A 27,379-nucleotide genomic window follows, 5' to 3' on the forward strand; every position below is an offset into this window, starting at 1 on the left:
ACTAGCTATACACACCCTATATAGAAATTAATGAGCCATTACTCGAAACAATTAAAAACCTGTTCCTTTGTATAATTATTGGTTATAAACCTACTACTTGGAGATGAAATATGACCACTCCTTTTTTCCACACATCTATAAATCTAGTTTAAAAGTCAGACTGTGAGGTTAGGGAACTGATCACAATTTCCAGCACAGTCATCTCTGCAGCCCTCGCAGTCAGGGCTAACAAGCAAGATCAGAAAAATACTGTTACAAAATTAATCCTATAAAATCTGCAACTTAAAAAAAAAAAAACCAACCTTTAAAAATCTTTACAAAAAATAGAAAAAAGGTATAAGTCTCTCATATATTCATTATAATATAAACTAAACATAGAAAAAAATTCAGAAAACTCTAACATCAACTGCAGTTTCACTAAGCTTTTTGAATCGCCTCACACACCGCGCACATACTGGTGGTTTACGTTCCAAACAACACGAACCAGGGTCTTTAAAACGAAAGGGGAAAGAAACCGCCTTGTTTTCACAACTGATTCGCCTCCAGAGCTAGAAAAAGCTGCACGGCACCGCACCGCGAGAGAGAAAAGTAACGGCCAGCCTCTCCCAGCTGCCATCCCCTCTCCTTCAGCTCCTGTACCCCTCCCCCCGCCCCGGGACAGCCCCCGTTACACCGGTGGAATGCTCAGCGCCTTGCCCTCGTTACCGAGACGGTTCACCCCACCGGGTCGCACACACCGACCTCCCCAGGGGAGCTCTCGCCCCTTCCAGGCCGGCCGCCCGGGGGGGGACGACCCAGCCAAGAAGCCTCCGAGCTTCGAACGGGCCCTCCCCACCGCACAGTTACCAGCGCGGCACCGGCAACGCCGCCCCACCCGGCAGGGAGGGGGGGGAAAGAGACCGGCCAGTAGTACCTTGGTGGTGCGGATGTGCTCCATAGCGATACCCGCTCCACTGCAGTACTGCCGGGCCGGGCCTGGCCGGGGCGGCCGTCACCTAGAAACGCTTCCGGGGCGGGGCGGGGCGGGGCGGCTGCTGGGGCGGGGCGAACAGGGAGCGGGCTCCCTGCAGCGCCCCCTTGCGGTGGGCGGAGGGCACGGCGGGCAGCTCATGCGGCTGGGCGCGCATGCGCTCTCGCGGGGAGGCGGCGCCGTGCCCGGGGCGGGAATGGCGGAGGGGGTTTGTGAGGCACGGGGCGGGCCACGCCGTGTCCCGGGGGTTCTCTGTGAGATAGCCCGGGGGGGGGGAGGAGGGAGGGGCTGTGGTTGCTGTGCTGGGAGCCACGGAGGTCAGCGCTGGCCGTGAAACCTCGCCTGGCAGCCAGCCCCGAGGAGAGCGCGGTGCTGGGCCCGGCAGTGGGGTGGCAGCGGGTGTGTGGGTAACAAGAGCCGCTCCCTGGTTACCCGGCCCTCTGCTCGCGGCACGGAGAGTTTCAGTCTTTTGGAGTCCGGCGAGTGGGGAAATTCCTGGAAGATGGTGCTTTTGGTTGTAGCATCACTGAGTCACAGAGGAGCTGAGGTGGGAGGGAACCTCTGGAGGAATCTAGTCCAACCCCTCTGCTCAAGGCCACCCAGAGCCACTTGCCCAGCACTGTGTCCCGGCGGTTTTTGAATTTCGCCAAGGATGGAGACCCCACCACCTTTCTGGGCAGCCTGTGCCAGTGCTCCGTCAACCTCACGGTGAAAGAGTGTTTTCTGATGTTCAGAGGGAGCCTCCTGCATGTCAGTTTGTGCCCATGCTCCTGTCACTGGGCACCACTGGGAAAAGCCTGGCTCCATCCTCTTTGCATCCTCCCTTCGGGTATTCACGTACATTGATAAGGTCCCCTTGAGCCTTCTCCAGGCTGAGCAGTCTTTCTCAGCCTTTCCTCATAGGAGAGGTGCTCACGTCAAGTACGCAAAGGTGTGGCCTCACCAGTGCTCCTCTTTCTCTGGAGATACTCAAAACCCGCCTGGACGCGGTCCTGTGCAGTCTGCTCTAGGTGACCCTGCTTTGGGAGGGGGGTTGGACTAGATGACCCACAGAGGTCCCTTCCAGCCCTTACCATTCTGTGATTCTGAGCAGAGGGGAAGCACGTCCACTCTTCGACCTGCTAGCAATACTTCACCTAATGCAGCCCAGGACGCCATTTGCCTTCTTTATGGCAAGGGTCCACTGCTGGCTCACGTTCAACTTTGTGTCCACCAGGACTCCAGGTCCTTTCTGGACAAGCTGGTTTCCAGCTGGCTGCCCTCCAGTGTGTACTGGTGCCTGGTGGTGTTCCTCCCAAGGTGCAGGGCTTTGCACTTCTGCTTGTTGAACTTCATGAGGTTCCTGTCAGCCCATTTCTCTAGCTCGTCGAGGTCCCTCTGGATGGCAGCACGACCTTCTGGGATATCAGCCACTCCTCCCAGTTTGATGTCACCTGCAAACATGCTGAGGGTACACTCTGCCCTGTCATCCAGGTCATTAATGAAGATGTTAAACAGGACTGGACCCAGTACCAACCACTGGGTCACTACTGGCCTCCAGCTAGGCTTTCTGCCACTGATGACCTCCCTGCGGGCCCGGCCATTCGCACAGGTCTCAATCCACCTCGCTGCTCACCCAGCCCACACATCGACAGCTTCTCTGCGGGGATCTTACGGGAGGCGGCATCAAAGGCCTCGCTGAAGGAAGAACTTACTGGTAGAAGCGTGTTGGGGGGTTGGAGTTTTAGGCTGTACAAGAAGGAAGCTGCGCGGTGCAGTGACCCATCCGTGCCGTAGCTGTGTGGGTGCCGGCGCACAAAAATCTCGCGTGCGCTGTACGGTAGTGAAGAGACGTGACAAAACTTAGCTGAAAGGGTGCAGAAAGGGCTATGCGAGGCTTGCCGTTTTCGTGATTATTATCTAAATGAGAAACGGCTCAGTAGGACAGTTTTTGTACAAAATGAACCTCTTTTACGAGCATACAGACTTCATGGTCTTGAACTTGAAGTTTTTAAGCGGTGACGTTCCTGGACTGCCAGGAGTTACTGAAGTCACGCGGCGAAGGCGTCGCTCTTTCCTTGACAGGTCCCCTTCTCCTGGCCATGCCGATGTATCCTGTCCACTTCGTGGCCTGTCAGACCAGAAGAACCTGTTGGACAAACGGCCCTACAGAAGCCCCCCTTCGCACGCCATTTAACATCTCCACGGTTCTGGGGCTCCCGTTTTTCCGAGACGTTCAAAGATTGGCTTGAGCACGCACTACGGAAGGAGACGCGGGCCGAACGTGGCACCTTGCGTCTGCTGCACGCCCGAGGCTCTGCCTGGCGCAGAGGGCAGCGGTCCGGCCACACACACACAGCCTCAGAGATCTTCCTGGTAATTAACGTGCGCTGCGCCGCCCCGCCGGGGCTGCGGCCCCCCTCGCCTTCAGCCGCGGGGGCTTCCGTCGTTCCCACCGAGGCTCCGGGACGGCCTCGCCCGGAGGAGCCCGCGCGGCCGCCGCCCGTTCCTGTCGCTTTAAGGCCCGGCGGGCGGCGCGGCGGCGGCGCCGTCCCGTGGTGCATTGCGGCGGGCGCGAGCCGGGAGCGTGGCCGGCGTCCGCGCGCTCGCTGCCGCCGCTCGGTTCGAAGCTGGTGCTGGGCGCGATGCGGCGCTGAGGAGGCCGCCACCGCCCTCCCCCGTCAGGAGGCCGCCGCCGCCCCTCGCCCTCCGGGCCTGCTGCCGTCTCCCGGCCCCGCTCTCCGGCCGTTCCCGCCGCTGCCGCCATGTCTGCGGGCTTCTCCTTCGGCGCGGGGACTCTGGGCTCCGCGGCGGCCGCCGCCGCCGGGGCGGGAGGAGGAGGCGGGGGCGGGGGCTTTTCCTTCGGAGCCGTCACGCCGAGGTAACGCGGCCCCCCACTCCCCCCCGGCTCGGCGCGGCCCTGCCCGCGGGCCCCCGCCACCAACTCCCGCGGCCTGGCCTGGGCCAAGGCGGCCGCGGTGGGGCAGGCCCAGGCGGCACGCGTGCGGGTGGGTGGGTGCCGGAGGCGGTGCAGAGCCGGGCCGCGTGTCTCGGCGCCTCTCCCGCCGCCTCTGGAGCGGGCCGGGGCTCCGGAACTCCTGGCCCAAAGGGCCCTTGGTGCGCGGGTGACCCGGCTTCGCCATGCCCGCCCCGGCCCGCTGCCTTGGCTGCCTCCCCTGCTTCCCGGCCGGCTTCCCAAATGCAGACGTAGGGATCAGTCTGTTCAGCAGCTGGTAACAAAGGGAGCTGCTTCTCTAGTTGTGCTTTATTTTGGCGTTGTCGGAGGAAGGTGTCCCCCTTCACGGTTACCTCTGACATTCAAAATGCAGAATGCAGTTCAGACCAGGGTTCTGCGGCCGGCCTAGGCTTGTGCTTGTGGCGTGGAGCTCGTTGATGTCAAAGCCCAAATGTTTAATGTTCAAATGTGAAATTCTATTTTTCTTCGTGTTGTGTTTTTTTTTTTCCTCGAAATTGGGTGTGACCTTATCCTTTCTGACACAGATAACCTTGCATTTGGTGTATATTGTCTGGGAGTAAAAGGAGAACTTTGCTGTGCTTTGATGTGCGTGTGACGTACAGCAGATTGTGCTTAAAGGCAGTATTAGTGTTTAGGTTTCTCAAAATAATAGGTAAGTCTTTATTATTGTTGGATTTTTTGCCTTTTTTCCTTACTGTGCACAGCTGTACTAGCAGAGGCTGCTTTTTCTGACCCGCTTGCTGTTATGTTTCTGTTGAAGATTAGGACTGTTGTAGTGGAGCTTTGTATCAGAGTTTTTCCTGAACCTGTTCAAGCAAAATGGATCACTGTAATGTAAAGTAAATGTCCGGAGTGAGCTAGTCAAGCGAACTTCACCTGAAGCAGCTATACTTGAAAATGCTTACCTACCGGAATTGTTAGGAATTAGCAGTGAGGGGAAGGGAACAGAACATCTGGATCTGAAAGAGCATCTGTGGATTAAATGACAGTATTGCTTTTTGGAAGCCCATGTGAGAAGGAACAAGTTTTCGGGGTGTCTTCTGATGCTCTTAATTTTGTAGTCATGACAGATGGGTGACATTCTCGTGTTACCTGTGCTTATTTTTTTGGAGTGGTTTGGGTTTTTTTACCCCCACAGTGAAACTTATATGGAGTTGATAAAGAGCTTAAGTTTCTTTTGCTTCATGCCCGTTTAATGCAGCTTTCCTGTGATTAAAATGAGTAAGTTAAAATAGTATTTATTTACTCAAAAACATTGTTCTAAATGTACTGCCTGAAAAAAGGGAAACTTTTGTCCATCTGCACTTGTTTAAAAGTGCCTATTGAACTTAAATATTTTTGGGGTTTTTTTTGCTGTTCTAGTTGGCTTTTTAATAATAATAAATAAAAGTTTAACAGGTGCCAATTAATAGCAGTATGGTAGTCTGCGTTTTTATTCATGTATTTATTCTTACAAGCAGGACAAGTCTTCAGGGCTATTAGTCAAGGAGTATCACAGAGGAAGAAGCCTTTTTACTGCTGGATGATTGGTGAAAGAATCTTGAGCATCCCTGTGGGATGGTTTGCTTGAGAATTGAGACTAGAAGAAGAAGCTGTTCTTCTGAGCTGCATCTAAGACAATATTGCCAGGTGTTAGGAGGAAGGGGGCTTTACTGCATAGTCTAAGCATAAATGTTATTAATCAGCGTGACCATAAGTTATGTGCTGGTGGCCCAAAGCCGATGTGGTATGCCAGCCTACCTAATTCCTGTATTGCACCAATAGCAGTTCGGGTACTTGTGCTCACTGTTCTTGTTCGTCGAAGTTCTCTGTAGTATGCTTTAGCCAGGTGCAATGCTTTGTTCCAGCTCTAAGGCTAGAGTTTCAGACCTGACCTCAGTGACCTGAGCTCCTCTTCCTTCCATCTGTGGGAGTAGATAGTCCTTCTGGCGCATGCTTTCTGCTGCTGCTGAGAACACTGCCATTGCTTTACTTCTGCATTTTTATTTCTTTCTTACCTTAACAACCAAACAAATAGCAGTTCATTTTATTTGGGATTTTTGTCCTATAGTGCTGAATTGCATGTTTTGTACCTTAGCTTTCTTCTACTGGAATGCTGAAACAAGAATTTTCTGTACTGGAAAAAGATGAGAAACATAAAATCTCAACTAGTGAGAGAAGCACCACGTTATATATTTAAGTTTACAAGCAGTTAGGTTGTGGTGCTGTAGTTTGGTATGTTGAGATTTTTGGGAGTGAAGAAAGCTGAAATGTTCTGGCTCCTGTGGAGTGGGACAGTTAGTGGGTCTGTGTCCTTCTGACCTTCTTAGCGGCTCTGCTTCCTGAGTTACTTCTTTAAGAATAACTCACACCTAGGTTTTGAACTTGCAACTATATTTTGCTGGGCTTACCATGATCAGTTTTGTGGATACTTTGAAAACCTTTAATGTAGAAGCTAAGTATAGCCTTTTTTTTAAGATTTACTTTTGTGTTTAGTTTGTTATGCCTAGGAGCTGCCCTCATACAAAAAGAGAGAGTAAATGAGGGAAAAATTAGAGAATACTGAACACCTGAAACAAAATATTTCTGGACAGTTGTTACCCTGAAGTCTAATCTGCATTTTGTTTCAGTGCTACTATTGTACATATGCAAAATTAGAGAAAACTTACCTAGTTTCTTGGAAGGCTTGCTTACTACAAAAAAATTATTCACCTGATCTTTTGTCAATTTAAGATGAAAATTTTAAAGATTGTAGATTCATCTGGCTACTAGTACCTGTAATTTCATTGAGTAGCGATTATCACGATTATTGTGTTTGCCCGTGGTTTGTGGAATAACGCATTCTCGGCTAAAAGTAAAGTTTGTTCTGTATGAGCCATGAGACTTCTAAAATGTGTAGTTACCCAAAATTAATTTTAAAAAGGCTTAATTTTCCTGGTGATGACTCCTCTCTGATTCTCTCCTTCCTCTCTCTTCCCCTTCATTTTGTGAAAATAGCTCAGAAGTTTATTTTTGTAACTTTCTGAAAAGTATACAGTCAGAAAAGAAAGTATCATAGGCATGGGTCCTCTGTGGTTTGCACCTGTGGGGAAGGATACCATTTTGGTTAGAAAATGAATTCACACGTCAGTGCGTTTTGGTGGTAAGACGTGAATGGTTGCGTGTCTGTGCTTATTGCTTTAGAATGAAATAAAGTAACATTTGTTGAGGTTTCTGGTCAGAGGTATCTAACTGGACTTGCAGCCTGCTTTGAAAAGATCTTGAAGGTTTGTTGGCATCTTTGTGCTGCCTCTCGCATTTGTTCTCCCACTTCAGTAGTTCTGGGAGAATGATTAGGCAGAGCTAATGAGGTGATCTAACAGAAAAAAAGTTCAGATTTCCCATTGGTCTAGCAAGCTGTATCAGCTCAGCAAGAAGTTGAACAACTGCTGGAAGTCGGTGTCAGGGAAGCGGTGGGAGTTACAGAGCTGCAGAAGGAAAGAGGGAGATGGCCTTCATCTTTCTGTTTGGTGGCAGTGAGCTTGGATTGTGTCTTGTCCAGCTGTGTGTGGTTCAGGAAAACAAATGATGGTGTGGGAGAGAAACTGAAATAAGGGTGGTGGTGAATGTTCTTGTTTTAAAAAATAATTATTTCTAATAGTCTTATTTTCTAACAGCTCAACAGGAGGACTTAATTTTGGAACTCTGGGTTCTTCCACTGCTACAGCAACTACATCAGCTCCTTCAGTGGGCTTTGGGAGTGGACTTTTTGGACCAAAATCAACCACTGGCTTTACACTAGGAGGCACCAGTACAGGTAGAAAAAAAATCTTGTATAGCAGAAATTTGAATTGACAGTGAAGAAATATATCATATGTACACAAAAACTGGGTCATCATAATGTGCGCTTACTTTTTTTACAGTCGTTCCATAGCTCAGAATTTTATTTACGTAGTTCTGTGAAGAGGCTTCATTGAACAGTTTAAAAGGTCATTCACTGAGAATTACGCAGTATCAATGCTGCAGAAACACAAATGCTGTTGCCAGAAAACTGTGCCTGGGCCTATGTGTAAATTGTTCCATAATTTGAAACCTGATGTTTTCTAGAAGTCGAACTCTTCATGCAGGGTGCTCAGAATTATAATTTAAGATTGAGGTATATTTCGAGCTGAAAAATATTTGATAACATTGTGAGATTGTTAGTATTTGTAATGTGCTATTTGTAATCCTGCAGTAGTAAACTTTTCTGATTTTGTTGCTTGGATTTTTTAGTGTTAATACGGATGAAGAAATTTGTTAACGTTTTCTTAGGTCACTAATTCAGCCTATGAACATATAGATTCTTATAGGAGTATTGGAGTGTAAAAGAATAAAACTTTTCTGGCTGGAGGTATTTTTTTCAGCCATCACGTAGACATAACTTAGTGAATTTTACTTTGGCTCCAATATTGCTAGACAAAATGGTCTTTTTTTCTTGTACACTTGTGTGAGTAGACAGGGGAAGTTCTCAGGACCAATCTACTGGAAATAAATTTAACAGAAGACTGAAGGCCTGTATTACTGTGTTTGGCTACATTGGGGTAATTTTCTTTTAGCTCTCAATGGTTCTTTTGATCTTCTAATCAGATGGTTTTTAAAATAAGAAATGACATAGCACTGTGTTCAAAATAATCTCTTTAATGGGGCAGAAACCCTAACCCAAGACACAGGATTTTTACAAAGACTTTGGACTCTCTAATCCTCTTCATTATACTGTAAATCTGCTGTTTTACATGCTAATGTTATGTACTGCTGTATGGCTGAAAAAATACTTCAGAATTACTAGTTCCTGTATTTTTGTTTAGCTTTGTCTGAAATGTCAAGAAATTTGCTATACTGCTATGTTAACATCAGCTTCACTGTTAGCAGATTCTTACAAAGAACAAAAGATGGTTTTTAAAGCCAGTTATGCTTTGATTTGTGCTGGTGGTGCTTACAAATACGATTTTCTATGTTAATGTTGTTTTGCTTGCAACGTACTGCAGAAAAAAGCTTGTATAATAGTCTACATAGTGTCTCGTAATGTTGCATTATTCCAGTGTTTTGTTTCCTGTTTTTTATTATCATAACTGTTCTGTGATCTGCAGTTACTGTTCTTACTCTGTTTGTTTTTGTTCTTAAAGCAGGAACAGCAACAACTATTGCTACAGGACTGACACTAGGTAAGGACCTAATTTGAGCTTTGATGTTAGAGGCAAAAAACATACAGGTAGATCTGTCTTGTAACATAGAAAGTTAGTTGTCATACGTGAGCTTTTTCGCCCTTACTAATTGCAGTCTGCTTTGCAGCCCAAATGTTACAGCTGCAAACCAGAGTGGAGCCCTGCAGTTCTGGGCACTGTTACCTGTTGTTAAACGATTGTTTCATTCCTGTACAACAGTGACAGTGGTCACAATGAAAAGGTAGACTTTGTATTTATGCACCCCTAAGGAGTTTCATCCTTCAGCAGAGGGGAGGTGGAGTACATAATCAAAGAATTCTTTGTACAGAATTTCTTGCTCTAATGAGCTTTGTGTGAACAGGTCTGTCTGGTAATTACCTCTTTTAGAAGAATTAAGAGGGTTGAACTGGGAGTGGATCTTGGGAATATTTTACTTTTGTTCCTCTGATGCATCTTTAGTGACTATTTTTCAGCTGTCTTTAGAAATACAGGAATATGGGGGTAGTTGTGAGGTTTGTTTTGGGTTTGGTTTTGTTTTCTTTTCTTTTTAAACACCAGCAGCTGATGTCTGAGGAGAAGCTGAGCTTGATTATCACAAATGGTGGGGGTGGGGGTGGTGCTACAAGGCAGAGAGCAGTCCAAGAATTTAGGAAGCTATACTGTGAATAACTAGGAAAAAACAGTGTTGGATAAAGAAGCAAAGGAAATGGGCAGAAGAAGGGAGGAACAGCGCCTAGCCCAGAACAGACTGTGAGATGCGTAGTCATGCATGGCAGTCGGTACTATGCAGGTGAATATTAATTCTTTTCAATAGCTGAATGAAATGATGTAATCCGAAACAGACACACAGCAGTTACTGAGAATACCAAGCATGTGGTTTTATGCATGCTGTTGTGGTTTGTGTGTGTATATGCACACTCCTCCTTTACTTTGGGATATGAATTCTAGAATGTAAAATGTATTCTTACCATGAAAACAGCAGGAATTGGAAGCTTTACTTGCTTTACTTTAAAAGTGTTCAAAGGGAAAGTTTGAGGGAAGAACATCTCAACGTATTTTTGTTGTCTACAAATTGAAAGGATATGTGCGTTCATTTTGGTGTGCACATCCAACTGAGATTTTTTTTTTTATCCTGTATTTTGGGCACTGTTGTTTGTAGCTCCATTTACCAATACTTGGTTCATCTATTAGATGCTCTTGGCCAAAGCTCTTTTTTTTTTACAGTTTTTCTAGATTATCACTAGATATAGTTGCCAGTCCATGATAAAAGCCCATTGAATCACTAGGAGTTCTGGAGCAAAAATGCCTGTGCAATTAATGTAAGCCTTTGAAATTTATCTAAAAATGCTGTGGGGATATTTTACTTGGTGCAAGTGATCTTGCATGCCGTGGTGCTCATGATGGTTAAATGGGAATAATTCAGAGAGAAGGCGAATTGAGCATTAGTTCTCAAACAGAATGTTCTAAGAGTGATAACTGGTTTTGGGTTTCTTTTAGGCACGCCTGCCACCACATCAGCAGCTACCACAGGCTTTAGTTTAGGTTTCAGCAAACCTGCAGGTTCGGCCACGCCGTTTGCTTTACCTGTTACTTCTACCTCAGCGAGTGGCCTGTCATTATCATCTGCTCTTACATCAACTCCCGCAGCAGGTAGGAAAATGTTTGGGGGTTTTGGGGGTGGAGTTAACAGTAAAATTCTGTGGTAAAACAGTGCTACACTCTATATTTTTCTAGTATTTACATGATTTTGTGGTGCTTTAAGAAGGTTCATTGGACTTCTCTAGTTCTACATTTGGATACTCTAATACAAAAAGTTTTGTGGGCAGTATACCATGTGATATAGGCAGCATGTAATCTAACTCATTAGAAGTGTAGCAAGAGCTGATTCGTCATGTAAAATCATTATTTTTGTTGTTAACCCCACTGAAGGTTGAAAGCTTCCTGCTTGCACAACTGAGAAGTTTGGAAAATGTCAGTAGATGGCCTGAAATGGTCAACTGGTAGTGGAAACAAAGTTTTTCCATGGTAGTTCTCATACTGGCACACACCTGCCATCATATTTAACTCAGCTAAACTGCACCATGCCTGATGATAATTAAGACTAGATTTAATTTTTACTGGCTTTAGGAGTCTGCATTTGAGCTCAGCTGTCTGTGCCCTCTGTGCTCTCTCCCTTTATGCCTATGGTTTTTCTCTAGTCAGTTCTTCCCTGTCCTACCAAAAGCTGGGGTGCTTAATTCCAGAAGAAGGCTCAAACTACCGAGGAAATGTTCTTATGTCATCTGTCTTGCATAAAATATTTTAATGTTTAACATAAAACAACAACATTTCAGCATTTTAATAAAAAAAGTCAATAGCACTTGCTAGATCTATTATACTGTAAAATAAATTCTGTGCCAGCTTCTATATTTTCTCGTGTTCCAGGGTGTCCTGGGTTTGGCCAGGACAGGGTTAATTTTCACCGGACTCCAGGAAGGGGCACAGCCGGGGGGGTGGGGGCTGACCCCACCTGGCCAAACAGAGCCGGGTATTCCATACCATGTGACGTCACGCGGGGTTCCGGTGGGGGGGGGCGGTGCGGCGGGGACTCACTCGCGGCTCCGGACCGTGCGGCGCCGGTGCGGTCCGAGAGAGCGGGTCTGTTTTTTGTCGTGTTTTCTCCTTATCTGTATTGTTGTTGTTCCTGTTTCCCTCTGTTGGTTGTTCTGTTAAACTGCCCTTATCCCGACCCACCAGTTTCTGCCTGTTTCTTTTTTCATTCTCCTCCGCACGCCGGCGGGGGGAGGGGCGGCCGCGTGGTGCTTTTGTTGCCGGCGGCAGCTGAAACCAAGACACAGGGGACTTTCAAAAATTTTATATAGTTGCAAGTAAGCATGGATTAATCAGGATTATGATATTGTAGAACAAAATGACATATAATTCAAAAGTCTGTATGGCTTTGGAAGATCTGCAGGAAATAAAAACAAGGATTGAGTTTATTATCCAGTTATGACAAAGATGCTGTTCAGACCTTTCAGTTATTTTAGATTGTCTATGGATATGTTTGAATGCAGCGTCTACATGAAGCTCATTTGCTTTCTCTGTAGGAACTACTGGCTTTACATTAAATTTGGGTGGCACAACTGCTCCGACTACAACTGCCTCCACAGGCCTTTCCTTAGGAGGAGCCTTGGCAGGTTTAGGAGGTTCACTCTTCCAGAGTACAAGCACAGCAGCAACAGGTGAAAGTTACTTTAGTTATTTTCCTCCTTTAGTCTCAAAACACTGAAATTGAATGTGTGATTGTATAAATTCATAATGCAAGATTTAGTTTATATAAACCTTCACACTGAAAGTGTAATTTTTAAGTGTTACAGTTAAGAACAGTGTTGCTGTCCGTGGATGATAAAAATGAAATCTGAAATCACTGGTTTTTTTCTCATTCTGAAATTCACTTAATGCTTTTTTTAAATGAAAACACAAGGAAAGCTTTGTCATTGCTGATTGACTCAAGGAAGTTAATCATAAATGGGAGAGGGCAATGATATACAAACATCCCCTTTATCTGTGGGGAAGCTGAAAGCTCCTTATTTTGGTGGCTTTGGTCTGAATGGAATCTTTTAACTTAGTATTGTCATTTCACCGCTTCCTGTCTTCAGCTCTAGAGGAAAAATTTGTGGTGCTCTGTTGTAGTCTTGATAACACTGCTCTTAAACTCTAAATGAAACGGAAGGATACTTAAGATGCTGATGATAAGTTACCTATCTAATTAGCTACCTAGTAGTGTGAAGAAATTACAGAAAACACTTGTGTATAGTTGTATGAAGCTTCATGCAATCTGTTTTCTTCTCTGTTTTGCATTGTTTTAATCCAAATGTAGTAAATGGTCACTGTAAGTAAGATTGTATGTACTTTTAGTTTAAATTTTAGTTATCAGCATTTTAAATGCAGAAATTCTGTCTGGGTTTCTTTTAGGACTTGGGCAGAACGCTTTGAGTTTGACTCTGGGGACAACTGCAGCTCCTTCAACTACTGCCAATGAAGGTCTTGGTGGCATTGATTTTAGTAGTTCTTCAGACAAAAAGAGTAAGTTAGTTTTAAAACATTCTTTTTTTTGTTGAGAGAATTATCAGAAACTAAAAGGCACTGTTTCATTGTGTTAAGTGTGGAGTTACAGCTGGCAACTTCCACACCCCCTCCATCCCCACTCCTCCTGCTCTTACATGCGTTTCGGTTAATTTCATTCTTAGGTATTGTGCTTGTATGGAAGAGCAAAATTTTAGTTGCAAATATAATGTAAATTTATTTATTTAAAAGAAGTACGAGCCGATGTAACATTTGAGAACTGGGATCTAAACCCTTTAGTCTTCGGGAGGAAAGACTCAGGGACGTTTGCTGAAAAGCCGTGGTCGATTTCTGAACAGCTAGATGTCAAATAGCCACTAGAGGGGGGAGCAGGGCTATATTTTTGTAATGCATCGCAAACACTAGCTCTCTCCAGTTGAAACAGATCTTAAACTTGGTTTCTTTTTTCGAAAGCCTGCACAATAAAGGTGTCCTGTCTTTAGTTGTTATTCTTCAAAGCTGTTTTTCTGGTGGTGCCTAGTTTTGTCTGATACATTGTATCAGGTTGTTAACACCAGTTTCAAAAACTTCACCCCTGTGGTAGCTTTAAAGGACTTAAGGGAATATTGAGCATTGGCATGTGGACACTTACTTGTCTTGCTTTTATACTTCCAGAGTAAGCTTAACTAAAACTGATTCTAAAATGTGCACTTTCTTTGGGGAATCAGTACTGTTAATTTAATCTGTTGATTCCATTCAGAAGCCAAATTTTAGATCAGGTATACCAACAGCTAAAAGAGAAGGAAATATAGAAACTCTGTGAAACCGTCTTTACAGGGTGATGTATGAAGACATAGTTCTTCATACTTGTAGAAGAGAGTACTCTGCATGGTGTTGATTGGTTTTGGAGTTTATTACTGAAACTGGGACTGATGAAAAAGCTCCGATTCTTAGGTTCTTATGGGATTTCCATTATTATAATATTAGGATATTACAACACTTCCATAATGTACAAGTATCTTAAAAGGAGGACCAGAGAACCACAGACGGAAAATCTACTTCAGTGTGACATTTCTCAGCATTGTTTTGCCCAGCCCTTAGGGTGGAAACTTGAATGAGTACCTGACTTTCGTATATGTTGTGTAGTGGAACTGGGTGAGCTGGATTGTCGCTGTCAGGATAAGAAGCAGAGATCCATTAGCTAAGCAGTGGGAAATGGCAAAGGAGACTGTTTTGAGTTTTCTCTTTTTTTCTTCTTAATTTATGTTTTAATTTAGGAGCATTTCCCATAATAGATAGTGCTGGCTTAAGCAGCCCTGACAAATATCCCTACCTGTTTGCTGCTACTCAGTTCTGTCAGTACAATTGTTTGTACTGCTGTATGAGGAATTGTGTAAAGGTTTGAGGGTGGTGATTTTATGGTTTGGAGGTTTTTATTTCTTTCCCTTCCTGAAGAAAAGGGAAGAGGAGATGTGGCTGTCAAATAAAAGTGCCCTAGGAATCCTAGGGCAGATAGGCACTAGCACCAGTGTTCTCTCTTCTGGAATTGGTTATAAAATATTTTCCTTCTGGAGACTGCAGACTGACTGTCCAGTATTTCTTTAAAATACAGCTGCAGGAAAAGAAGCTGTTCGTATACGTATTTTCCTCCTGTACTAAAAAGAATGTAAAAAATGGAGCATTCACTTGCCCAGAAAACAGAAAAATCTGGTTCAAATCTGTATCTTTTAAGTATTGTTCTGATGTACAGGAAAAAAAAGTTGCTAGAGAAAGAAAGCAAAGTATGCTTAGTTTTCTACCCAATTTTTAGATCATCATCAGAGAAAGGAGTCCTAAATTCTGGTGTTTATCCCTTTTTTCCAATTTTGTGTAGATTTTTTTTTTCCCTTAGCAAAAGGCATAAGGAATGGTTATGAGACTCCAGGCTCTCTAATGTACTGTGTGGCAGATTCTGCAGACAAATTTAAGTAGATGTTTCTTCTAAAAGTAGTAGCTTCTCCTGGAACTCCAGGATTACTGGGTTGTGCAGGTTAAAATGTTTGTGGCACTAGTGTTAGCTGCATAGCTACTTTCTGCCTTGGTGGCACTGAGAGGGAAGTGAGGGTGTGAATTGCATCCAGCTGAAGATGATGAAGCGCCCTTCTTGGGCTTTCTGAGTGAATGTTCTTCCTAGCAGGCTGCTGTGGTATGGGATGCAATTACTGTCCCTGGCCATGACTATTTCTAGTTATGGCCTGTGTAATGCACAGTATTGGTTTTGGCTCTGTTCTGTTGCTCAGAGGCATTTGACATCTTGATCCACAGACATATAGTTTGGAGTGTGTAGGTGGTAGGTGAGCAGTAACATCTTCAGTTCTGTAAAACCTCATTCATTACTGGACTTAATGCAATAGCAGAACTCTTAGGAAAGTCCAGTGGGCAAACCTTCACTACGTTCGTATTTGAGAGGAGACTGCTATTGCTGAATTTAAATGCTTGAACATTTTGTGTGTGCAGGTCTAAGTGAGTTATGGTTGCATAAGCAGGAACAGATTTATTATGCAATTGCAGTTGTTTGTGCATTTGTAGTGACTTGCATGGTGACACAAGATGTTTTGCATTACTGTATGTGCCAAGAAATTAGCACCTCAACTGTTGAAACATTGTTCTTGAAAAGATATTTATCTGTGATGGGGGAGTAAATTAAAACCTTCTTTCTTTTATGGCTAGCCTAGTCAGTTCCTCTTATCAAGAGAAATCAAGCAGATTGTAGTCATTAGTTCTTTCCTAAAATCTCATTAAGGTTGTTTTGTTTGTGCTTCAAAGCTTTATTTCTGACCTACAGTTTTTATTTTCTAGATGACAAAACAGGAACAAGACCAGAGTAAGTGTCATATTTTCTTTGCATTCCATGTCTTATTAGAAAATAGCTACACTAAATCTGTTGGCTTTTCTACTACTTTGATATTGGAAAAGGCATAAATGTAAATAACCACATTTTGCAATATGGCCAATTTAGTAATGGTGGTTCATCATCTTAAACACTGCAGTTTTCCTATCAAATGCAATGCCTACAGCTTATCTGGCATCTGCTATAGGCTGATCATGTGGTCTGAAAAATGATTTCTGCAAATGTGTACAATACTTACACCACAGGCTTGGACCCTGGCATAGTGCTTGTGTGCATTAATCCAGATCATTCCTAGTTGCGGCATACATGCAATGAATGCAAAACTGTGTAATCAGTCACTTGAACTTTTTCATGATATTTAGTAGATGCACAAAAATGTTTGGCAGTATTAAAGCACCAACTAAACATGCATTGTCTCTTGTAGAGATAGCAAAGCACTAAAGGATGAAAATCTACCTCCAGTAATCTGTCAAGACGTAGAAAATCTACAGTAAGTAGGTTTTTGAATTTATGATAGTTGATTAAAGTGTGGGCTGGATGAGTGGTCGGTGAGGTGGATTGAGAACTGGCTGAATGGCAGAACTCAGAGGGTTGTCATCAGCGGCACTGAGTCTAGTTGGAGGCCTGTAACTAGTGGTGTCCCCCAGAGGTCAGTACTGGGCCCAGTCTTGTTCAACTTCTTCATCAATGACCTGGATGAAGAGTTAGAGTGTACCCTCAGCAAGTTTGCTGATGACGCAGCACTGGGTGGAGTGGTGGATACACTAGCAGGCTGTGCTGCCATTCAGCAAAACCTGGACAGGCTGGAGAGCTGGGCAGAGAGGAACCTGATGAAGTTCAACAAGGGCAAATGCAGGGTCCTGCACCTGGGGAGGAACAGCCCCATGCACCAGTACAGGCTTGGGGTGGACTGGCTGGAGAGCAGCTCTGTGGAGAGAGACCTGGGTGTCTTGGTGGACAACGGGTTGACCATGAGCCAGCAGTGTGCCCTGGCTGCCAAGCAGGCCAATGGCATCCTGGGGTGCATTAGGAGGAGTGTGGCCAGCAGGACGAGGGAGGTTCTCCTTCCCCTCTACTCTGCCCTGGTAGAGTAGGGCAGTGGAGTACTCTGTCCAGTTCTGGGCTCCCCAGTTCAAGAAAGATGAGGAACTACTGGAGAGAGTCCAGTGGAGGGCTACGAGGATGATGAGGGGACTGGAGCATCTCTCCTGTGAGAAAAGGCTGAGGGAGCTGGGCTTGCTCAGCCTGAAGAAGAGAAAGCTGAAAGTGGACCTTATAAATGCCTACAAATATCTGAAGGGTGGGTGTCAGGAGGATGGGGCCAAACTTTTTTCAGTGGTGTCCAGCGACAGGACAAGGGGCAATGGGCACAAACTGAAGCATAGGAAGTTCCGTCTGAACATGAGGAAGAACTTCTTCCCTCTGAAGGTGACAGAGCCCTGGAACAGGCTGCCCAGGGAGGTTGTGGAGTCTCCTTCTCTGGAGATATTCAAGACCTGCCTGGACAAGGTCCTGTGCAGCCTGCTGTAGGTGACCCTGCTTCGGCAGGAGGGTTGAACTAGATGACCCACAGAGGTCCCTTCCAACCCCTACCGTTCTGTGATTCTGTGATTAAAGTATTGTATTCTGTCAGTGCTCTGTGACAAAAACACCGTACTGCAGGCTGCATGCAGGGTAACTTACTAGCCCGAGGCCTTTCAACAGGTTAACCTTGGGAACAGAGTAGATGGATAGTTCTCGTAGCTGAAGTCTCAGGCTAGTTTTTTTTCAGTCTCGCTTTTGCATACATTTACGCAAATGGGCCCAACATATATGCTTTTAGAATCTGATCCATCTCTCCCTGGGAGTATTAAGCCTGTTGCACATGCATAGAAGGTGTTGACCCTTACGTCCATATTGCACGTACTATGTGGATCTCGTATGGAATACAGAACTGCAAAAGAACCTTCCCTCAGACAGGAAGGAGGCAGGTTATAGACTAGTCAAAGAGGCTGTATGTCACTGTTTTTGTGAGTTCAAAGTAGTAATCGCTTTTACATAGATGCTATTTATTGCTATATATATATATATAAAAATAAATTATATGAGTCCTAGTTTGTCAGGGTTCAGCTTAATGTATTTAAACACTTGTTATTGAAGTTTAGAGGGGATTTTTTTTTTTTTTTTTTTTTTTACAATATTAGCATGCTAGGAGTTAAGATAATGCTATGCTATAAAGTAATTTTACCATTGAGTACTTGTTTTTGGAAAAATTCATTGCTATTTAAGTAATGTAACAGACAGGTAAACACTTGGGTACTTTAGTTTCAGTAAGTTATGCTTCTTGCCTCCCCACTCCTCCTTTTTCCCTTCCACAGGAAATTTGTGAAAGAACAAAAACAAGTTCAGGAAGAAATCAGCAGAATGTCCTCTAAAGCGATGCTTAAAGTACAAGAAGACATTAAGGCTTTGAAACAACTTCTGTCTGTAGTTGCCAGTGGATTACAGAGAAACACACTTAATATTGACAAGCTGAAAGTGGAAACTGCACAGGTATCATTGAATATAAATTTGTTATGTAGGGTTTGTATGTTGATTATTTCATATAGAATAAATATCCTTCTTTATCAGTCAAGTTAACACATGTGTCCACACTAAAACAGTTGTAAACAAAGTGAAAAAATGAATCCCTTCTAATCTATGTGAAGTTACTGGAGGACACTGAAATCTGTGATGTCAGTATTTTCAGATAAGTGCAACAGCAATAAAATTGTTTTTATTCAGGAAAGCACTCCTACTTAGCAAAGGCAACAGAAGGGAATGCATGTCCACTTTAATTCGGTTTCAGTTACATATTCAGCTGGTAGTGAAGATGTATTTGTAACAACATGCTGGACTCTGGAGCAGAAATGCAAGCATGTTTTCTTCTGATGACTTTTAAAAAAACAAAAAAAAACACCACCCCATAACACTTTGGGGACCAAAATACCTTAATTAGCACTAATATTCTTTAAGTGAACTAGAGTCACAACTCTGTCCACCAGTCTGTCTTAACTGTGCAACCAGTTTGAGCTCAAGTTTTGATGCAAGTGCTTTTCAAGTTAAGTTCTGTACCACTTCTATTTCATCTGGCATGTCAAGGCTGCTTGCTATGTAGAGTGTAGATATGTGTGTATATGCTTTATTCTAAAGTAAAAATGTTGATGTTTTTTCTGTATCTTATGGTACCAAAAGGAAATAGTCTATAGTTGTGCCTTGCCAACAGTTTTCTGTGAAAACAAAACCTTGTTAATGATGTTCTCATATTTCTGTGAAAGATGCAGTTGAGAATAATCCCAGAACCAAAAGGCGAAGTAATCCTTTTTGTTCTGTTTATTCTCTTTTAGGTGTGTTACTTCCTTGCACTTGACTGTTGCTTTTTTTCCCCTAATTCTCAATAATTGTAACAGGATTTCTGAAGTACAATAGAAATTAGATCTTATCTCTGACAGTTTAGCGCAATATTTTCTCAACTTCTGAGAACTCAGTGTGCTTTCAGTATGTGCTGTTGTGTGTTCCTTCCCCAAACTTCTGTTGATATTTGCAGTTCTCCAACTCACTGGCAGTCTATTCTTTGAAGAATTTCTGGTCAGATTCTATCACGGTGTTAGCCAAAAAATATGAAGGAAAAATTTGATGTGAATGAACAGTAGAGTTGTAGCAATTTTTCTTTTTGAATACTTCATACACAACCTTTTATCGTTTGTTAATTTTCCCTATTTATTTAGGAACTAAAGAATGCAGAAATAGCATTACGAACACAGAAAACTCCTCCCGGTCTCCAGCATGAAAATACAGCCCCAGCAGAGTGAGTTACTGTTATTCATAAAAAATAGTCAGTAATATAACTTGGAGAAGAGAAGACTCTGGGGAGACTGTGTTGCAGCCTTTCAGTACTTAAAAGGGGCTTATAAGAAAGATGGGGACAGACTTTTTAGCAGGGCCTGTAGTGATAGGCCAAGGCATAATGGTTTTAAGCTGAAAGAGAGTAGATTCAACCTAGATATAAGGAACAATTTTTTTTTTTTAATGATGATGAGGGTGGTGAAGCACTGGCACAGGTTGCCCAGAGAGGTGGTAGATGCCCCATCTCTGGAAACATTCAAGGCCAGGTTGGATGGGGCTCTGAGCAACCTGATCTAATTGAAGATATCCCTGCTGATTGCAGGGAGGGGTGGACTTGATGACCTTTAAAGGTCCTTTCCAACCGAAAGCATTCTATGATTCTGTGAACTTCACGATACAATTTTTTTTTTCTGATTCTTGTCACGTTTGTACTGAATGCTTCATAGAATCAGTGTTTTATTGCTACATTTAATTTATCATGTAGACATGAGAAATAGAGTTTTTACTCTTTCCACAGGGATGCAACAATGTCATAGAATGTAACTGTTACAATTAACTGAACGAAAATTGGCAACTAATATAGATCAGATTAAAAAAAAAAAGTGGCAAACTAGAGAAGTTTAATCATACAACTGTATTATTTTACTCATCTAGCTACTTCAGAATCTTGGTCGAGCAGTTTGAAGTACAGCTGCAGCAATATAGACAACAAATAGAAGAACTGGAAAATCATCTTGCTACTCAAGCAAATAATTCACACATAACTCCACAAGGTAAATGTTTCAGTTTTAGTGTTTCATACATAAACATTGTGAAATCGTATACCTACAAGAAAAACTCAGTAATTAATCTCTTTTGTTACTGTTGGCTTTTCTTATTTAGTGTATAGAAATAAGCATTCGGATAGATTCTGCAGTTGTTCAGTGTAAAGATTCAGAATTAGAAGTTAAATTCATAAAGGTTCTTGAGCTTTTTAAGATGAATCCAGTTCCTGAGGTACAATCTGTAAGCCTGGCTTGTTTTGACATCCACTATATCCATCTCCCTGCCTTCAGCACTGAGCTGTTGGAAGGCTGATGTCTGACACCTTCTGTCTTGCGTTGGACTCTCTGACCAGACAAATATGTGTGTCTGCGCTGCCAGCTCCAGATCAAAACAGGAACTTGTCCTTAGTTTGGAGCCCCTTGATGTTGCCTTCGGCTCTGACCAACTGAGAAAATTTAGTCTTATTTGCTGCCACATAATTCCATCTTGGGAGAATCTCTCTGGTCAGAGAATACTTACCTCTGGACAGTAGTCTTCTGATTGGTTACCATTCCTGTGATCATAGATATTTTTATCTTTTGGGCCATTTTAGGTTCAGGTCCTACAATAAGCAGTGATTTCAAGTGCATGTCTTTTTGTGCCAAGTGGTACTTGAACATTTTGCCATCACAGGATGGTACCTAGACTCTGGACCTTATATGTCAAAAACAAGAGAACTGTCTAGACCTAGCATCCAGAATGGAAGATCTGCTGAATCCTGAGGGCCCTCTGTCTTTGCATGTGATCTGCTTGTCTGTCCAGAGGGATGTCTTCACAGATTTTTCTCAGGTTTTTCAGCAGTTTCTGCCTTAATCTAAAAGTTCCTTGCTTGTGTGGGCAAGGCTCAATCTGTTGTGCCAGCATGCTCAGACTGTCAGCAAATGATCTAGTGATTTAATCAACTCTGTATTGCATAAGTAGCCTTTCCCATACAGGAAAAACTTCCTTTACCATGCAGGAAATCGTGACCCAGAATGTCTTGAAAATTTTGAAATGTCTAATAGTCAGTATCAGTAAATTGCCTCCAGACTCTGGAAACTCACAGTCAGTCTTTCTAGATACCGCTGCCTCCACAACCCTGGAGGTTGGCATGAGATTTATTCCTCAGCTTTTCTTTTTCAGAAAGAGATGCAAATTATAATGGAGAAATTCTCCTATGGAGAGGTAGACCAGTTCAAGAATCATTACTAGACCTGTGCATCTTAAAGAACGTGATAGCAACTATTTGCGTTTCAGTAGGTTGTGTGCATCCCTCAGAGGAAATGCAGAAGCTGATCTCTGCACAGTGAAAGACCACTTCATCACTTTTCTGTCCTGCGTTTTGTACATTCTTTCAGTGCTACTTTCTGAAAAGCATTTTTTTGTCAGCAGATGCCTCATTTTGCCGAAACCTTTGAGATTTTTACCCTTTAATCCTGAAGTTTTGCATTAGTTGAGTCAATGCACTGAAAACACTTTCATATCTGTGTGGGAAGTAGGACATCCTAAATCTAGGACTTTATGTAGGCAAGAAGCTCCCCACTGTGTTTCTCTGTTGATATGCTTGTGGGTAGAGCTAGAGTAAGAGTTCTTGTGATGCTTATTAATCATGTCTTTAAAATATAAGTAAAGCTTCCATTCTACTGCTATCTCTTCGGCAAAATCAGCTGAACACTATGTGTTAAGTCAGAAAGAGTGGAAAATGTATACAAAGGCAAGAAAATAAATCTGAGAAAAGAATACTTTTCAAAATAAAAGTTTGAGGCCCTTTCAAAAAGTAGTTCTTGGGCAACACAATTACTCTCAAATTCTGTATTTCTTTAGACATTAACTTACTGTCATGCGATTGTTTTTGTGCTCTGTGCTGCATGGGTTTTGGGTGGTTTTCTTGCTGTGGTATGAACACTATATCTTTTCTCCTGGTAGTGTCACTTACCAATATTTTGTATGCCTTTTACAGATTTGTCTATGGCTATGCAGAAAATCTATCAAACATTTGTAGCTTTAGCTGCACAACTGCAATCAATACATGAAAATGTAAAGGTATGTTGTTTTGATGTGTTCCTCTATTTAGTGAAAGAACTACAAGAGTCACTTTTTGAAAATTTAGTATATCTTCAGGTATTCTTTTTTTTTTTTCCCCTGCTGTTAAATTAACTACTTTTAAAATTTTCAAACTGTCCTGGAGAAGTGCTTTGATTAAAAAAGTAACTGTTGTTCAGCTAAAGTCTGATTTGAATTATTTACTTATATAATTATATTATATACTTATAGTGACCATAGCAACTGACTACAATCATTTAGGTTACAAAATATTTTTCATTTAACTCCTTTTCATTTTTAATTGTTGATCAATTTTTGAAATGTCTGTCTTTGTGCTTATACTTGTATTTTGCTTTTTGCCAAATGACCTCATGATCTCAAGCAAAGATGATCTAAATCTGCTCTTACTCAAATAGGTAACAGGAAAATAAAGTAGGTATTCATATGTAAGATTTTTCAACTTATCAAAGAATTTTGGTGAATTTTGTTTTCTGGCTTGCTTAACTTTTTTCAACCTGGTTTTCATGGAAAGTCATATGTATAGAAAAAGACCACTGTGAAAAATGCTAGTGTATCTAAGATTCTAGTTAGGCTTGTTTTTTCCATCATGGACTCCGGCTTGAATTTCCCATTTACAGTTCTGCACATATTGACAAAATGTCAGTATTCTACCATCCATAATTGAGATCATCAGAACCCTTCTTGGTTACAAAAAAAAAAAACAAACTGGAGAAGAGTACAAGTGTGTGGGTTTGTTTCTGCCAAGTGACTTCCTTAATGGGAATAACTCTGGTAAATCTTCTGCTTGTTCCCTTCCCAAAGCTGCTTCTGCACAGTATTGCTAGTTCTCTAAACATCTGAAACTTTTTACTTCTCCTGAAAAAAGTTCAGGAATACTGAGGATCTTGTAGATCTATCTGTAGAACTATCTACCAGATGCAGAATATGTCAGGTACTCCATAATTTTGGCAGAATTACACAAAACAGATTCCAATATGTTCTGGGCTCTTCACTTCTGAGTGTAGCCTGAACCCATGCAGTGTTTTTGTGATAATACATTTTTGTTGCTCTTCAATATGAAGAGGTGGATTAGTACGCAAGTACAAGCAATAGTATCTTCAGTACCTTGTCAGCGTCACTGAATAGGAAAGATGACTTCAGCTTAAGAAGTATTCTGTTGCCTGAAACTAAGGGTTGGTTTGAGGATTTTTCTTTCTTTTGGGGAGTCTTTTGAGATTTAATCTATGAGGTGGACATGAAGGCTGATATTTTGGAAGTCACAATTATAACTAAAGCTTCAAAAATCAGAAGAATGAATGTACTGCTTAAGTGGATCTGTAATTCTGAGCATCTGCTTTACCATCTCCTAGCTAGTAAACTAGGAGAGGAGAACAGTTTCGAAACTGCTGTCTCTGCCTTATTTGATGGTTGTGATATAGTTTGTGAAGGCAGAGCTGTGACCACAATTCATTCCTTTGTCTGAAGGAGGCTTTCTGGGTTGCACATACACTTTGATTCAAAGGTCTGAAGTGGTAGAACAACATGACCAGAAACATCTTTACACAGGGCTAGTTGTTAAATATATTTATATCATATGTGAAAATATAGATACATTCTGTATGCAAGGTCAGTGAAGAGTAGAGTGTGCCTGGGCACAATTCAGGTACAGAATGTCATTAAATCATTCTGCACAGATTAGCCTTAAGAATTGCTCTGCAATGTCTAGTGGCATTTGTCAGCTCCTATGGCAGTCAGTATGGCATTGTATTAAATCTTGTCAGAGTTCTACAAATGTCTTCTCTCTCCAAAGACAGCACTCCTGATGTGATAATGAGCTTGTTCCTTCTGTGTGTTTCCTGCTGTTGCTGACAGCCTTGGGATTACAGCTGTTCAAATCCTGAGTCAGAATTTTTAGACTGTAAGCTCCTCTTTTCAGAAACAAACATATGCTTAGCCAGGAACACAGAACATAGAATGCCTTCCATAAAAGGCAATTGAACCTACTGTTCTTTGGCTCTCATAAATCTATATGCATTTAAAGATTCTGTTAGAAGATGGAAATGATTTTATCAGTTCTTTAATTGAAGCCATTTACTCTTTTTATGTTACCTAAGATATCCATAGTTCCCGCATTTGTGACAGATAGAAATGGCTCATTGACTTCTGATGAGCACGCTAAGCCAGGCATTGCCACAGAAGGTGGGGTTTTGAGGGAGGAAGGGGCATAAGCAAAGGGAGGGAGGGACGTGACACAATAAATTTGAGCTGCTTGTTGGTCTAAAGCAGAATCATCTATTGTATTTGCACTGCATTACGTCATTGATGAAATGCATCGGAAACAAGTGAATTCAAAATTTCTGGTAGCTTCTTTAGCTTTGTGCTAAGAAGGACATGCAAGAGTGAAAGGAAGGGAAGAAATACACGTGAAGGTGATAGGGGAGCAAAAGCAGACTCCATGCAGAAAGAGTAGCACTGAAGAAGAGTGTGTTATAAGCCAGTAATGTGACTATTTTGCCTCTTAGGTCAGCTAGTACAGTGATACAAATGGAATTGTGCTGATTTACACTAACTTTGAAAGATTTTCATACCGTTCGGTATGTTGGTCTGTTACACTTAAATTCTGCAAAGCAGTCAAGGAACCTGTTCTGGCTGTAGCTAATGCAAAACAGTTCTCTCTAGCTCACAGCCCGACTAGATCCTTTCAGGTTGTGGGGGGCTTTTATTGTTGTGCTAGGGTTTTCTGTTTGGTTGTTTTGTTTTATTTTCCTGTTTTTTTGTTTGTTTTTGTTTGTTTTGGGTTGTTTTTTGAGGAAATGTTATTTATAATTCAGTGTCTCTTTCCTTACTAAATTTTTATGTCTAATACACTGAACTAAAATGGCTTCCCCCATCCCCTTCAGATGCTCAAAGACCAATACCTTGGCTACAGGAAAACCTTTTTGGGAGATGCCATGGATGTGTTTGAAGCAAGACGAACAGAAGCTAAGAAGTGGCAGAGCGCGCCACGTGTTACCACTGGACCGACCCCTTTCAGCAACATACCAAATGCAGCAGCCGTTGCAATGGCTGCAACACTTACTCAGCAGCAACAGCCTGCTACAGGTCTGAGTGCATTCAAGTTATAGATTCTTAGTGTTACAATAGTAAATGTGTGTACAATTTTCTATGAAGTCTTCCTTTGTGTTAGACTAAAAATCTAAACGTTGTGATGAGCAAAGTTACTGATACATAGCCAATAGAAGAATGCAGGATAGACTTAGCAATAATTATACAACAGATACTTAATCTTGTGAATTTACCTGTATTAGTGATATTACTGTATGTTCTAATTTACCCCTTGGAATGTGAGTCTTCACACTTAAGTAACATCTCTGAATACACATAGTATAGCCTCTTTCCAGAACTGTATGGTTATAGTAAATTATTTCCAGTCGGTGAGGAGAGAATATCTAACATATTACCTTTTTCTTATGTAAAATTAATAGTGCATTTTTTATATAGCACTTTGGAACTGTAAAATGAAAAATGCTGTAGAGCAGGAAGGATAGCGGGGCAAACATCTGTCATAGGAAGACGGATGCCTGGCTTATTATTTATAGCCAACTCCTTTGTCAGGGTGATGTTGGAGCAGTTTTTGCTGGCCATTCTGCTGTTGTGAATAAATATTAGAGAAAGCAGAGCTGACCAGTGGTTCTGTGTGTGCGTGTATGTAAGAGGAAGACCAAAACAGAGGAAATGCATGACCCACTGCTAGTGAAGAACAGATACGTATGGCAAAGGAAATAACTTAAGGCACCTTAGTTGACATTGTTAGACTAACCAGCAGTTCTCAGAGAGGGATTCCTGAATGCGGAGTATTGAATTAATATTTAATCATGGAACAGAAATAGGATAAATTCTATTTAATTTTACTTGAACATGGGTATGTGTCCATGTCAGCAGATTATGAAAAGCATAGGTAACTTCATTCTACTATTTATTTTCTAAAATGTTGCTTATCATAGATGTACTGAAAGTCATATTAGCACCTTTTCCTTCTCTTGTCTTACAACAGCAGTCATACTTTGAATGGCTTTAATTAGAGACCAATGCAGCAACCACCTTAAGTTTGACAAATTATTAGACTGCCCTGCCTTCTCCTGAAAAGGAAGATGCAATGTGCTTCCAGCCCTGGCCTTCATAAACAGCAAGGAGATGGGTTTAAAAGACAGATATGCCAAAAGATGTTGAACACAACAAAAAATGAAGTCCTTACGAAATATCTAATTCTAAATTTCCATCACAGGCCACAATCTTCCTGTTGCTGCCATGTTAATCCATGGAAGTTTTGTTGAAGTGACATCTGAAAAGAATCTGGTTTTAAGCAGAAAACATGTGATAGTGTAATGTTACACTTAGAGTTTTTAATACAGATAGAAGTGTGGCTTGTGTAGCCTAATGTTGCCAAAGTCGTTCCCTCTCTATATTTCTCCTTGTCTCATGGTTTTTTTACATACTCTCCATGGTCATTACAGGATTAGTTGTGTATGAAAGTCATATACTTGGGGTGTCATATTTAAAGTTAAACCTGCACTTTCATTAACTGGGGTGAGGGATTTGAACTTTCTCTTCCTAGTCCGGATTCAAGAACTGCTAATAACTTCAGTAAATAGATGCCACTTATGGTATGA

At 42.3% G+C, this 27,379-nt stretch overlaps 2 protein-coding genes across 4 annotated transcripts in view; one reads left to right on the forward strand and one right to left on the reverse strand.

Moving 5' to 3' along the window:
* MTMR6 (myotubularin related protein 6) overlaps positions 1-1,005 on the reverse strand; it is a 28,730-nt gene extending 27,725 nt beyond the window's left edge. Inside the window, exon 1 of the mRNA XM_075419512.1 lies at positions 914-1,005. Within this exon, the coding sequence (XP_075275627.1) occupies positions 914-937 (24 nt within the window). The 5' untranslated portion in view covers positions 938-1,005. The remainder of the gene's footprint in view (positions 1-913) is intronic.
* Positions 1,006-3,530: 2,525 nt separating this feature from the next.
* NUP58 (nucleoporin 58) overlaps positions 3,531-27,379 on the forward strand; it is a 41,469-nt gene continuing 17,620 nt past the window's right edge. For 2 of the 3 annotated variants that reach the window (XM_075419551.1, XM_075419532.1), the window contains exons 1-13: positions 3,531-3,830; positions 7,562-7,701; positions 9,047-9,085; positions 10,583-10,735; positions 12,172-12,306; positions 13,040-13,150; positions 15,968-15,992; positions 16,444-16,509; positions 18,377-18,551; positions 19,766-19,845; positions 20,538-20,656; positions 22,627-22,709; positions 25,610-25,811. In XM_075419551.1, the coding sequence (XP_075275666.1) occupies positions 3,715-3,830; positions 7,562-7,701; positions 9,047-9,085; positions 10,583-10,735; positions 12,172-12,306; positions 13,040-13,150; positions 15,968-15,992; positions 16,444-16,509; positions 18,377-18,551; positions 19,766-19,845; positions 20,538-20,656; positions 22,627-22,709; positions 25,610-25,811 (1,444 nt within the window). In that variant the 5' untranslated portion in view covers positions 3,531-3,714. The remainder of the gene's footprint in view (positions 3,831-7,561; positions 7,702-9,046; positions 9,086-10,582; positions 10,736-12,171; positions 12,307-13,039; positions 13,151-15,967; positions 15,993-16,443; positions 16,510-18,376; positions 18,552-19,765; positions 19,846-20,537; positions 20,657-22,626; positions 22,710-25,609; positions 25,812-27,379) is intronic. The other variant, XM_075419542.1, reaches the window with a different exon arrangement.

This window comes from Opisthocomus hoazin, chromosome 1 (genome assembly GCF_030867145.1).
Source record: "Opisthocomus hoazin isolate bOpiHoa1 chromosome 1, bOpiHoa1.hap1, whole genome shotgun sequence".
NCBI lineage: Eukaryota > Metazoa > Chordata > Aves > Opisthocomiformes > Opisthocomidae > Opisthocomus > Opisthocomus hoazin.